Below are 14,189 nucleotides of genomic sequence, written 5' to 3' on the forward strand. Positions count from 1 at the left end.
ACAATACTCGCTTGTGGAACTGCGATTACATAAAAATTAATAATACACCAATTTTTGCACATAGGCATGAACAAAACAATGGAGGTGTAATGTCTTTTGAAGATTTCAGCATTAAATATAATCTGCAAATAAAAAGTGAATTTCAAACAGATTATTAGAGCTATTCACCTAAATATTTTATGTTCAGCTAAAATTATTATTATTATTATTATTATTATTATTATTATTATTATTATTATTATTATTATTATTATTATTATTATTATTAACTTATTTTGTCATTACTTTTTGTTGTTGGTTTGTGTTTTTCTTTTTTTCTTCACTTCTGTATGTTTGGAAGCAGCCTGTGATTTTTTTCAGATTTGAGAACATCTAATACTGATTTCATATTTGTTCTAATCTATGTGATATTGATATTAAAAAAGTCACAATTCACATCTTCTTCAGTTGTGTTAAATTAATGTGAATGCTGCCACCTAGCGGTTCGGATTGGAATAATCTCAATGCAGTCAGTATTCTGCAGTCAATCTTTTATGGTTCTCTAAAATAAATATCAGCTACTCTTCATGTCTTTGCAGTACTTTCAGCACTGATGAAATTTTTGTAAAACAAACCTTACTGCTTATTAAAACAAATGTTGGCTGCAAATAATTCACTAATAATTGAGTTAATGTCCACAACAATGAAAAAGATTACAGTTTATGTCCCTGAAATTGTTGTTTTGATGTTATTTATTTTAATTATTTTTATCCTGTTTCTTTAAAATACCAAACTTTGCTCATATTTATATTTCTACCTGTCTAATTAAATTTTATTTTTACAAATTAATTCAGATAGTATAATCAAACTGTTCATATTTGAGTAGTTATAAGTTAATACAATTATATATATATATTTTTTTTTCTAATTATTTTTCCTTCAAAAAAATCAAAATATATTTGAAGGCATTCATTTAAAAAAGTTAGAAGTTAATTTTTGTTTCTGACTTTTGGTGGAAATTTGTTAAAATCTCCTAATTAATGATTTGATAAAATTTAGACTTACTAACTTCATTTATAACAATATAATAAACATTTTAAAGTTGCAAAAGAAATCTGAGTAATAGCTTTTTACTTTTTTTAGTTAAATTTGATGCAATTTAACTGAGTCAAAGTAACAAGAAAATTACAGAGTCAAGTTGAGTTGGCAATTTTTTTTACTCTTCCCAGATCTTCTTAAACTTTTAATGGATTTCAATCAAGCTGCTCTGGGTGTTATTTAGGAATAACAGAGTAAAGATGGGTGGATATACTAATGCACACCACACTTTTCAGATTGTTTATGTGTGAAAAAAGACAGAAATGGCAGCTAATTCAAAGTGTTGCTGCCAGAATCATAAATACTTCTCTCTAGCTTTGCTGGACTGATTTTCCTGGAGTCAGACGAAGCTTTAGCCTAAACAGGAAGTGAGCTCCATCCATCTTAAAGCAGGGCACAAGTGCTGCATGACGGTGCTTTATAGGAACTGCTTGCTCAACCTTCTCATTACTCACCCTGATGATGAAATGTCAGCCATTTGTGTCTCTGAAGCTGATCATTCGACCTCCACATAGACTTCTGTTCAGTAGCTGCTGGCTGTGCTCAAACGTGAAAGCATGCTGTGTCATCAGATTACATTTCTATTCGAAGAAATATACCCTCACCTCTAAAACATTTCACATTTCCTGTACACACTGACGTGTTAGGGAACAATGGAGGGGAAAACTGACCCCTGGATGAAACACAATGGGTATTCTTTTACATGCGGCCTTATCTCCAGGGAATTTAATGGGAAATTATATATTTACCTCACCTTCTTAAAAACATCATCATCACTAATGCATGCATTCAATATTTCTCACATTTAGACTAAAATGCACCTTCAGAATGTGCAAACTTTAAGTTATTGGCTTTATCAAAGGTTTCACAAGCATAATATTTAAAATACACTGTAAAAGGTAATATTCTGATTACATTTTGTGAATTTAGTTGTGTTTGTTGTAGATTTTTGGCATCTCTTTGATATTATTTGAGCAGCTCATTATGGAAATTTCAAGTATCTTCATTTGTTTGTATTTGTGTCTGTAGTTTTTCTGTTTGTCTTTTCTTGTCTGTCGGTAACGTTTTTCATGTGAGGAATTGGTTGCTGTTTACATCCAAACCGTATGGCATTCAGTGACCACTGGAGGCACTGTTTCCCTTTTTTACTTTATTTGGGTTCTTTTTTCTCTCTTTTTTTTTTTTGCTCAAACTGAGCACCCATATGTTAAATTTTCAAAATCTATTATTTTTTTGGTTTGCTACTCCTTTAAGTAATTATATAGTACTATTTTTACTGTATAATTTCTAAAATGTATGAAGAACTAAATGCTATTACACATTTTTAAAAATCAGTATTATTTTTATAGTTATTACACAAATAATAAGTTAATATCTTCCTGTTATTGGCTGCTGCCACTTTTGGGGAAATGTAAGATATCAAACTTGTTAGCCATAATGTAACCAAATGTAGTGTTTATCAGCTGATTTTACTTTTAAATACTTAAAATAATATGGCACACTTTAATACCACTCTGCATTTCAAAATTAATTATTTTTAGTTTACTACTCCACAGCACTGATATGATGTAAGCTAATTTCAAATGACGCTAGTATGCTACACATAGAGTAGCTTAGGAATGATAAAGCATCTGGTGTTCATGTTAGTATGGTGGGGTCCCAAATGAAAGTATGTTTAGGGCCCCAAAAAGGCTTGGGTTGATCCTGACCCCTACAAAAACATGACATTTATATAATTTAGGTCTCTTAAAAAGGTGTAGCTGTCAGTTGTTTAATCAATTTAACTTTTGTATTTCAAAAATGAATCAGACAAACACGTGTTGGTTTCTGATTGGGAAAAAATATGTGTGAGTTTATAATGTTTTCTAAAATCAGTATGTGGTTTCATGGGTGGAGCGTCTTCTTCTTCTTCTTCTTCTTCTTCTTCTTGAAATGTTTTATGGCTACTGGTACATCAGCTGTGAAGGTGCACTACCGCCACCTACTGAACTGGAGTATGGACAGGAGGTAAACAGAAAAAAACAACTAATGCTCTGAAATCAAGGTAATAATTAAACTAAATTCTTTCTGGTAAATTTGTATTTTCTAAATAATAATAATAATAATAATAATAATAATAATAATAATAATAATAATAATAATAACAAAACTCCTTAATTTGATATTTTATTTTACTAACATCACTACTAAATATGTCATCCACTGTATATTGTATATATTTCTTTTTAGAAATGCCTTCTTTATGATTCATTGCCAGAGCATTCCATAAAAACATACAGTTTAATTTATCACAAAGTCCTGTTACATGTTTACCAATTACTTTAAGATATTTATTTAAACCTCTATTTCCTCCTGCTTTTCTTTGTATATCCTACCTTTTTTTCTGAATGCTACACTTATGCTTGAACCCTAAAAGAAAATGAAAGTTATATAAAATGAAACGTGTTCGTCTCAGCATGGAGGGGGAGTAAAAAAAAGGAAAACTGTGTCACATGACCACCTCTTATATTTCCTGCAGCAGCCTCCCCTATCGGCTCCTCTCCTCGGCTGCTCCCCGCCTGCGACAGCTCAGCAGCGGTGTGGTCGCTTCGAACGAGCGCTAACGGAAAGGAGAAAAAAACTCGCTCCACTCCACACTGAAAGGCCTCCACCTCACTGTAGACTAGCTACAGTCACTCCGACGCCGGATACCGCACATAAACACCCCTAGAGAGGCTTTTGGTCGACTTTAATTTGCTTTTTTTTATATCAGAAAAAGCCAATCCCCATAATGGCGACAGCTTTCCCTGCTGGCTCCAGCCCCGGACCGGGAACGGAGCTCGTCCGCGGACAGGCCTTCGACGTTGGGCCTCGGTACAGCAATCTCTCCTACATCGGGGAGGGCGCCTACGGGATGGTGTGGTGAGCGCTTTTCTTTTATCCTAATATTTATTTATTTACTCGAAAAATTTCAGTTTTATCGTCGAAGCAGTTTTATTATTTCCTATTTTAAATCTTTAAAACACAACTTCGCTTGTCATGTTTTAGCTAGCGAGCAGCGAGCGGTGTCGGGCAGACGGCAGTTAGAGCGAAAACGGATTAAATCACGGTGTGTGACCACCGGAGACGGATTCAAACGCACAATCTGGAGGTTTTCAGCTACACTGTGGCAAAATCCACCCAAAAAATAGTAAATATTTGCTTTTATTGATCAAGCTAAGCTTATATCCGCAGCGTTTATGTGGACTTGTCACGCTGTGCAGGATCCACGTCTTTATATTTGCAGCAGTGTAGGAACTGTTTACCTCATAATGCATGCTTATCTTTTTTAACTTGTAGATTTTTTTATCACTTTCACTCAAATCGAGCGTGTTCCCACTCTGCTACCTGTGCACTGTTTGGATGTGGTTGCATAATGTGCCTGAAAATGTGCTGTGGGAGGACCTCAAGGGGATTTTTTTGTACCTGCAAAATTTCCAAAAAGGGTTAAAATATGTCAAAACGAATCATTTCAATTAAAAGCGAGTTTAGAAAGTTATTGGATGTTGAGATTAAACATTATTGGGTATTTAATGGTCTGTAATTTACATAAAAATGCATTAAAAGTAGTGATGCACCAATCTGTTTGCCAATTTTCTCTTGACTGGTTCTGATCTGGGATCAGATTTTTTCCAAAATGCATTAAAACATTTGTGCTTAGATGCATCAATCCACAGCATTTACCCGACTTTCTTTCCTATAATGAAAATCAGATTACAGTTAAGGACAGATTCTTTGGATAAATTGTTGTAATCTTGCAATCCCTTCTTTTTTCTGTTTTGATTAAACAAAACCTCCTGCTATTTATATAAGTATTCTCAGATAAACATATGAATTAGGTGTAACCCCAATCAGCCTCAACCTTAAAGAAAACCAGAAGTTGGTATCCACCAGGAACAACTTAAACATTACCTCTCTACTGAGAATTAGTAGAGAGGTAATATCTTTACTATGTTCCTTAATATCTTAACTATTATCTACTACTATGTTCTTTAATATCTTAAAGAACATCATCAGCAATGTCTTTGAAAAGCTACAATATGTGAAAACTAAATTTTATTTGAAAGAGATGTGAAAATGAGCAAAAAATATATAGTACTGGTCTATATTATAAGGAGGGAATGACAAATCCAAGTAAAATAGAAAGAAAATGTAAAAGAAAACTTAAACTAAAAAACAACACATGTAAATGTCATGTTTTATAAAGATTTGGCTTTTATTAGATGCAGAGAGAGATTTTCTCCGGTGCAGGGCCGGACCAAAGTTGTATGGGGCCTTGAGCAGAATTTAATTTGGGGCCCACCACTAACTGTGTTCCCAGTACAGATTTAGTTTGTAGATTTTTCTTTGGACTTTTACAAGCTAAACTTGGCAATTTCATTAAATCTTAAAGATTTTAAACAATTGAAAGTATTTTTACCTATGCTGAAACCATCAAATTAAATTTAACAATATTGCTGTTCTCAATAAACATATATGAACATTTTAGATCTCTGCTAAAAGTCTAACATTTATGGGAGGCCTCTTGTGGCTTGGGGGCTCTAAATTGCATCCAAACTAATTATTCCATCTGCAAAATTATTAAATAAGCCTTTAAAAGAAAAAAAAATAGAATAGAAACGACCAATAATTATATTTTTGCTTTGAAACCAAACTATCTCCAGGTAAAAACCAGAAATCGATGTATAAATCCATTCACTTTCTTTGTGCAATCTGCCTCATATCATTTGACTTTTGGTATGCAGGTGACTGAAAGAGAAAACAGATCATTTACATGGGTGAAAACAATCTAATCTGTGGTAAGAATCGTGTGAGGAATTTAAAGCAGTTTTTGAGCATTTAACCCCCCCCCCATCCATTGAGTTGTATAACAATCTCTAGTTTACATTAAATTGGTCTTAATTTACATTAAAATATTTTATTTAAAAAATGGCAGTGCATCAACTGACTGGCTTTAATTTTGGTCGACAGATCTTATCTATCTCTAAGGTAGTTTAAGCAAGAAGTTTGTAATCTAACCTGTTGTGCAAGTTCTGATAATTAAATTAATAAATATTTTTTTTAAATTACTTAATTTAATAATTTGGACTTTGATGCTCTTAAGATTTTCATTTATATTTGAGAGCACGACCTGATGTGCAGTTAAAACCAGTTTGTATTGTTTCTGGGGTATTGTAAAATAACATCTTAACATTAAAATTACTTGTATAACACCTGACTTGCTTAAAAAATAATCAGTGTGTAAAGATTGGTATTGGCCAGAAAACTGCAATCGGTGCACCCCTAAAAAAGGGGAAAAAAATTGACCCAAACAATAAAAGGTAAAGATTTGCTTTCAGATGGATAAACACATTTGGGATGTTTTACATTTTTAGATTTGCTTTTTTAGACTGTGGTGCTGCATTCAACCTTAAACTGAACACACTGTATTGGATTACATCATAGATCCTTGTGTCAAACAGCAGCAGAGTCGTTCTTTTGTCTTCCTTTGCAATACAAGCTGTGCTTTCTTTGAATTGCAGCTCCCCGCCCTGATATCTGCAAGACAAGTTGATTAGGATTTTTTTGTAGTTTTTGGTCCAAGTAGTGATAAAAAGACACATAAGAACTGGTAAGAACTTGCCATATAAATGTTGAGTACTGTTTGTACTGAAGGGTAATCAGCACATGAATTAGCAAAACGCCTGACTGTTTTTTTAGTAAGTCAACCAGGGAGTTGTGCGTCAGGATGGGTGCTTGTTCATGCAAAGCAAAGGAAGTTTAAATGAAGTAACCAAGCAAAGTGAAGAAGCATCTATTTATTTTTAGTACCATAAGATCATTAAAGAACAAGCATATCTGTTTATTCTGGATGATATTTCATTGGTTTTTTGGCTGTAATAGTGAGGAAACAGGCCTGATGGGTGGCTCCTCTTTTCTCTAAACCAGCAGAGTTATCCCACCTCCAGTAGTTACTGGTTACTGGTTACTGGTAACCCAAGGTTCTAATAAGATACGACTCAGACTTCTACTTCAGAGTTCATACAGCAAGATTTCTAGGTGGATTTTTGTCCTCTGGGTTGGCCATCTTTGTTTACTTTGAACTCATGTTTGACGTAGGCCTGTCACAATAACACATTTTTCTAGACCATAAATTGTCCCAGAAGTTATTGTGTTAAACGAATATATTGTTGTTTTGAGATTATTTTCAAGTATTGTTATGGTGATGGCATAATTATAATGCAGGAAAACATTCTCAAATGTCAAACTTTAAATTCTAATGAATATTAAATACTGGAACTGGAAGACATTCTAAATATCAAAAATAAATAAACAAAAACTAAAGAAGCAACAAATAAAATTAATTATAAAAAGTCTCTATTAAAAAAATGTCCTTCAATAAAGGAGCTAGTTGAGACCGAAACACCATAATGAAGACTTTTATCATCCATTTTTTTCGTAGGAAAGGAGAAAAATGATACATTATGCAAAAGAAAATTATTAAACTTGTTTAAATTTATCATGCAATTAATTGATCTATTGCTTGTTGTGACAGGTCTGCTTGAGAGGTTTTGTGAGTTTTTATCTGATTGCTGTTATGGCCGATAACCGATATGTGCTGATATTATATTTCAATACAGTTTCAACACATTCAGGGGGAAAAAAAGACGTAAAGAAATGACTGATATCAGTTAGTGCCGATATATCGCAGATCCCTAAAGTAAATGTATGTCTATCACTTTTTCTCAAAAATGCTCAGCTTGTGATGACGATTGGATGCTAGTTAGCGACAGAAACTAAACTGGAGCTGAAAGTGGGCATCAATTTGTTTGTGGAAAAGATTTAGACTTTTTTCCATTTGTTTTAACCTTTAACTTCAAAATGATCCACAAGTATAGTCTGCCTGGCGTTACCTAAACTTCCTCTGTTCACACATAAACATCAGCCACATGGCTCGTGGTTTTGAGCAGCTGGGGAATTTCTTTCTGCATCTCCTCCTCTTGTTGACCAAACTCTGACGTTTTTAGTATTTTTAAAACTCATTTAATGAAGTTTCTGTTTGTGTCAACTTTTCATCATCACTGCTGCTCTGGAGAGAGATTTTCCAAACCCTGCAGCAGCTGGTTAAAGATGTTCTGTTTGTTGTTTTACATATTGTTACATTTCCCTCCATGTTGTTATGAACAAGTAAAGTGGGATTGTTCTTTCTGTGGAGCTCCCATGAGTGGAAACAGTTTTTTGGGGTTGAATTTAAATATTTCTGGTTTGAAATAGCCTTTCTAAGGTTAGGCGTGTTGTGGCCACTCTTGTGCATGTCTGGAATGTTTTAATCCATTTGTGGATCTCGTCTGGGCACGTGTGAAGAATTCCTTGCAACCCAAATGTGTATAAATATGCTTTATAAAAAAGTTTCTATTGTCCATAAGCTGTACTTTCTGAAAACTTGACTATGAAGTTGAAGTTGCATTGAAAGTCCTGCTTATGCAATCAATAATCCTGTAAAAATGTTTGAGACAACAAACTTTCTGTTTTGTAGGTTTGGTAAATGCGGACCATTTTAGAAACATTGTCCATGCTTGTTATGAAAACGCGTCGTTTCTGTGTCGTTGGAGCGTTTTGGTGTGCTCTGAGGTCTCGGCCTCCTTGCACTTTTCTTGCTGTTATAGAAACCTGCGGTTTTAAAGCACTTGGGACATTTTAGCGCCCTGCAAAAGTGGTGCAGCAGGTATTTCACAGACGTCCCTGGTTAGACTCGGAAATACCTTTTAAATGGCATGAGAACTTTCTTCTGTCAGGTTTCACTGGTTGCATTTCCATTAAGCCCCTTTAGTCTAGATTGGAGAGGTGGAAACTTTGTCATCAAAGGCTGGATGTGGTTGGGTGCAGTGTGGTGGAAAAAAAACACAAGCAAACAATGATCTGCAGAAATTGTAAAGCAGCAGACATGCGACTTTTATATGATGCAGTTTAAGTCTTTCTTGTGTCCTTGTTTTGATTGCAGCAGTGCTTTCTGATGGGATCCACAAGCTCTTCTTAATCAACTTGCCTTGGCTTGCATGCTGCCTTGGAGCGCCTCTTTTATTTTACACCAGATTATCCAGCACTGCTTGTAAATTATCTCAACTTTGTAAAGAACACACTGCAAAAACACAAAATCTTGCCAAGTAGTTTTAGTCTAATTTTTAGTGCAAGTATCTTTGTACACTTGAAATGAGACAAAACTGTCTCTAGTAAATTTTCAGCAAGAAATGGGAGCTTGTTTTAAGTCAATAATTTCTTATTTTTAATGAAGTACTAATTCCAGCAGCAGATTATTTAATTTGTAACGAGACATTTTTCCTGTCATAAGTGAAATAATCTGCCAATGCAACAAATACTTTCATAATTTTAAGAAAAATATTGAACTGGTAAAATTAAAACTGAAAAGAAAAAATAGTAAAATATGTTTACAAAATGTCAAATTCAAGCAGGAGAAACACTTTTTCTGCATAAAATGCAACATTCAAAGTTGATACTTTTTCAAATGTCCTATTAAAAATAAAGAGAAGCGGCACACAGTCTGTACAGGCATTGCACAAATAAAATAACTTTGCTGTCCTTTTTCCTCAACCTGCACAATTGTGCCAATTTTTAAAATATTTTATAAATAATCGTTAGTTGCAACTAGGGCTGAAACGATTCCTCGAATGGTTCGAGTACCTCGATTACTAAAATTCCTCGAGGAAAATTTACCTGCCTCGAAGCTTCGTTAATTTATGTTTTATTAGTTAGCGCACCGTGTTCCGGCCGGGACTTCATTTGCGTTGCGCGGAGCTCTCACTTCCGCCTCTGAGTTGTTGACAAAAGCTAAGTCTCAGCGGCATAAAGTCCAATCTTCAAGATTGGCCCGTGGGGATTTTATTGATTGATGATAATGCCCGACTTTTTATCGTTTTTGGGGAACCAATAAGCATCCTTAAAATGACTGGGGGAATGCCTGGAGTACGGCAGCATTTCTCCTCCGGGGCTGCTGGTTGAAAGCGAACGGCGGGAAGAGCGCTGAGGTGAGCGGATAGCCTGAACAGGGCGGGCGGCTGAGTAGCTGATGCTTACCGTGTAAATGTAGCTTTACCGACGAACCGCACAATAAATTTCATATCCCGGTCTGAAGAAACGGGTGGCGGAGCGCATCGTACATGGCTGGTAGATGAGTTTCTGAGTGTGACCAGTGAAGGTGTGGTAAATATCCCGTATTGCTTCCCCCCGTGTTCGTCCCCCGGTCTAACGGTTCGTCAGTCCACTGGTCTATTTCCTCCCCTCCATCTTACGTTCGTTCATTCGCCCTCTCCTCCCAGTCCAGGCGGCATTTCCCGTATTTTCAAACCCAAAGCGTGACAGGTTAGGTGGCAAGGTGAGTTTAATTAATCTATTAAACTCACTGAAGATGAATACATAAACTAAAAGCTGGATTGTAGACATTTTTTATAAGCATATTTGTGAGCCTACCTCTTTGTTATTAAATTCAATATAATTTCAGATTTTTCTATAACTTTTCTTCTGGTTAACTTAGAAAGTGAGCTATTATTGTTACAGGTTAGTTTTCTAAACTACAAAAAAGCAACTGTTAGGGATGCTCACATATGAAAAATTGGACTGATATTGATATCTGATAGTAACATTGGTATTATGCCAGATTTACCAATATTTCATTTTATAATTTTTTTTATCCGATTACTCGATTAATCGTAAGAATAATCGATAGATTACTCGATTACTAAAATATTCGTTTACAACAGCCCTAGTTGCAACCTTAGTTAAGACAGAGTTCATGCTACATGCGGTACGTTTGACGTGTTTATATAGTAAAAATGGATGTTTTTATTTTCTCCTCAGTAATTAAACCTTATTTTCGGATTATATGAAGCGGTCACATCCAGCGGGGATTGTTATGTATTGGTCAACGTTAGCTCTGTTGCTAGTTCTTTAAATGCATTCAGTGCTTCAAATACCAGAAGTTGTTGCCATTCTCTGCACCAGGTTCTGCTGAACCATGTCTCTCTCGCATTATAGGGGCGTCTGGAGATCAACCAGTGGTTCTGCTGTTTTAGCAAAACATGCATAGATTACAGATTAAAAACATAATCTGACAGGTTTATAGAACATAAATGTACCAGTAGGGTAGGTGTTTATGGAACATTTTCTTATGAGTGATATGTTTTATCCTTCAGATCCTCCCAGTGGATGAAAAGCGCCTTTCATTTTGCTTGGCCTTTCAACAATGCTTTTTCTTTCCCTCATGAGCCTTTGAGTGGTTTTCCTGGAAAATCTCTCAAGGTTTCAATCCCATATTGGAGGTGCTGCTTTTGCCCTCCCTCTCTCTCTTTGTTGATAACCAATAATTAGAGTAGAAATGGGTACCATGGTAACTAGGAAAATGGGACCAAAACTTTTGTTCTCACCTTGTCTGTTTATCATGCTGGGCTTCTCTGAGTGCCGTGTATTAGACAGAAATGGATTTGGGTAGCAGAGCGGACAAAAATGCTCTGCAGAACTTTTGTCTCCTTATGGGTTCGGTTCTTAAGATTTCTGGACCTTTTTTGTCTTTATATTTTGCTTGACTAGATGTGTTGATGAAAATTACATGATTTGGTCAGGCTATGCATTTTGGGCTGCAACTAATAATTACTTTAATTGTCAATTAATCTTATTAAAATTTGGCACATTCTGCAGATTTTTCATGAACTACTTACACCTTTTTATATGTCAGAAATGCATTAAAAGAGTCAAATAAACAACATTTTTTTAAAATAAGCATTTTGGTCCCTAAAATGCAACAACAAAAGATTCCTTTAGCGTTGGAGATTTGCTTTACACATTTTAACCGGGTATAGCTAAAACTGTGACATTTGAGGAGTTCTGGGTAGAACAATGTTTTTATATTGAATGATAAATGCAAGTTTAATACAGACTTGGCTTAATTACTGCTAACTGTGGCCTTTTGTGAGTCTTATTCTCTAGTTAACGATTGATTGATTACTAAATTAGTTTATCTCAATAATCGATTCATCACAGTTAATCCGATTAATTGTTTCAGCCCTAGTTTTTAATAAAGGAACATGAAGAAATGAATCTCACTCCGAGGCTTTTACATGGGAGTCGGGATATTTTGGTTAACTCTTCCTTGCTGAAGTTTTGTAACTTAGCCTCATTGAATGATTTGGATCATAACTTGATTTTGGTTGCCTCTTTATTTGTGTGATTGCTTCAGATAATTTTCCTGCTGAGTAATGTCTGGGTTCATTATATAGCTTTGAAAAAATCCAGTTCGTTTACTTAAAATCTGATTCGTTTGGGAAGGTGTGAACGCGTAATCAAACTCTGATTTGGCCCAAAAACAAACTCTGGTCTGCCTACAAACCTCTGTCTCTGTTCAGTTGGTAGTGAACTTTGTTACATTTGAATGCGAACGTGAAGCGGGCCAGATGCTGCTCCAAAAGCAGGAAGTGGACTATAGTTCAGGACATTCTGGGAAGAAATGCAACTAAAATGAATGTGAATCTAGTACAAGCCGAGAAATGTCCTGTGGTCTTTTATCAAATACAAAATAGAAATCCTACAACCGCTAAAATCTGACGCTACTCCATTTTTGTTTACATTTTGTGAAGAAGGCCGTTGCGCTCAGTATTGTTTCCTTCAGTGGTGGAGGTGAGGAGGGGAGCAAGTTTTTCAACTAGTTTTGTTCATTTGACACAGTGAAAATGTAACCAATGTTCCAATTTTGGTCCTCAGTCACCTGACTACCAGACTATCAGGTGTGAAAACAGCCTCAGTGGCCTTTAGCTGAAGGTTTTGTGGGTTTTGTCTGAAACGCTGTTGCTGTAGCAGGACGCACACCTTCCAATAAGTTACATTCTTGTCTTGTAAATCCAGTAAATACTTTTCCAGAAGGATTTGGGATCATCAGAATGTAAGATGGACCGCTCTCTTTCTTATAACATTTGAAACAATAACCGTGTTTCCACCAACCTTTTAGTTTTTACAAGCATTTTGAATTATCGCATTAGCAAAGGTTGATGGAAACAGCAAAATTCAAAATGGTTATTAATTTCACTAAAGCTGTGGAGCCAAGTTTTGACAAATCTGTCCTTTTTAGTATCAAGGGCAGAGTGTCCAGTTGGTCCAGATGATGGAGGAAAACAGAGTATTAAAAAGCAATTTCTAGATTAGATGGATAAGTGAAAGAGAAATCAGCTTTATGAAAGGAATCATGCCCTTTTCTGTTGGAGAATAGCATTTTGTCTGCACACGTCCCTAAACCCATACGCTGAGATGCTGTCTGCCGTTGTCATGACAACCTGCGTGCGGTTCTGCAGCTTTTATTTTCTCTGATACGCGGAGACAATGAATGCAATATTGAGTGATGGGTGCTAACGTGATGCTTGAAGGCTTGTTGGTGTTCCTGAAAAGACTGCAGCTTTCTTCTTCTTTAGCAAACAAAGACGACGAGTAGCCAATCCAGCTGCTGAAAAAAATTAAATACGTTATTTCTGTTTAGACAACAAGATTTGCATTAAAAAAACCCTGTGTTTTGTCACTGAAATAAGGTTCAAAGTCCCATGAATGAATCGGACTTTAATATTTGCTGCATTCTGGGCCGATGTTCATTTTCAAGGTTCCCCCCCAGAAATCTGGCAACCCCAGTGGTGGGGGCACTTGGGCAGTTCATCATTTGCTCCACTGTGTTTTTACAAATGGACAGGAAATTTTTGAAATAATAAATCAACAACAATGAAAATACTGAAGTGGATTAAATAAAAGTTCTTTCTGCAGGTTGTGTACGGATAATCAAATGCTATTATCTTTTTAAATGTCTAAGAATTACTGATTTGCTATAGATAAACCTAGCTTAACTATTTGCTAACACTCTTAATAATGTATAAAAACATAAAATTTAAGGCAAAAAAAAGACGCTTAGCCTGGAGGAAGCGGGGAAGTAAAGCCTGGCGGCCCGTCAGGCTTATAGTACCCTGGAGGAAACCCTGATATTCCATATAATGATGATGTGATGAATAATTTTGTGATATATTGTGCAGCTCTTCTTAATTAGCTAACAAACAGCTGTTTCTGTCGGTAGG

At 35.5% G+C, this 14,189-nt stretch overlaps 1 protein-coding gene across 1 annotated transcript in view; it reads left to right on the forward strand.

Moving 5' to 3' along the window:
- Positions 1-3,606: 3,606 nt before the first annotated feature.
- mapk1 (mitogen-activated protein kinase 1) overlaps positions 3,607-14,189 on the forward strand; it is a 34,598-nt gene continuing 24,015 nt past the window's right edge. The window contains exon 1 of the mRNA XM_014989940.2: positions 3,607-3,978. Coding sequence (XP_014845426.1) covers positions 3,848-3,978 — 131 coding nt within the window. The 5' untranslated portion in view covers positions 3,607-3,847. The remainder of the gene's footprint in view (positions 3,979-14,189) is intronic.

Source organism: Poecilia mexicana, unplaced genomic scaffold (genome assembly GCF_051168715.1).
Source record: "Poecilia mexicana isolate PSO_F unplaced genomic scaffold, ASM5116871v1 scaffold_9, whole genome shotgun sequence".
Taxonomy (NCBI): Eukaryota; Metazoa; Chordata; class Actinopteri; order Cyprinodontiformes; family Poeciliidae; genus Poecilia; species Poecilia mexicana.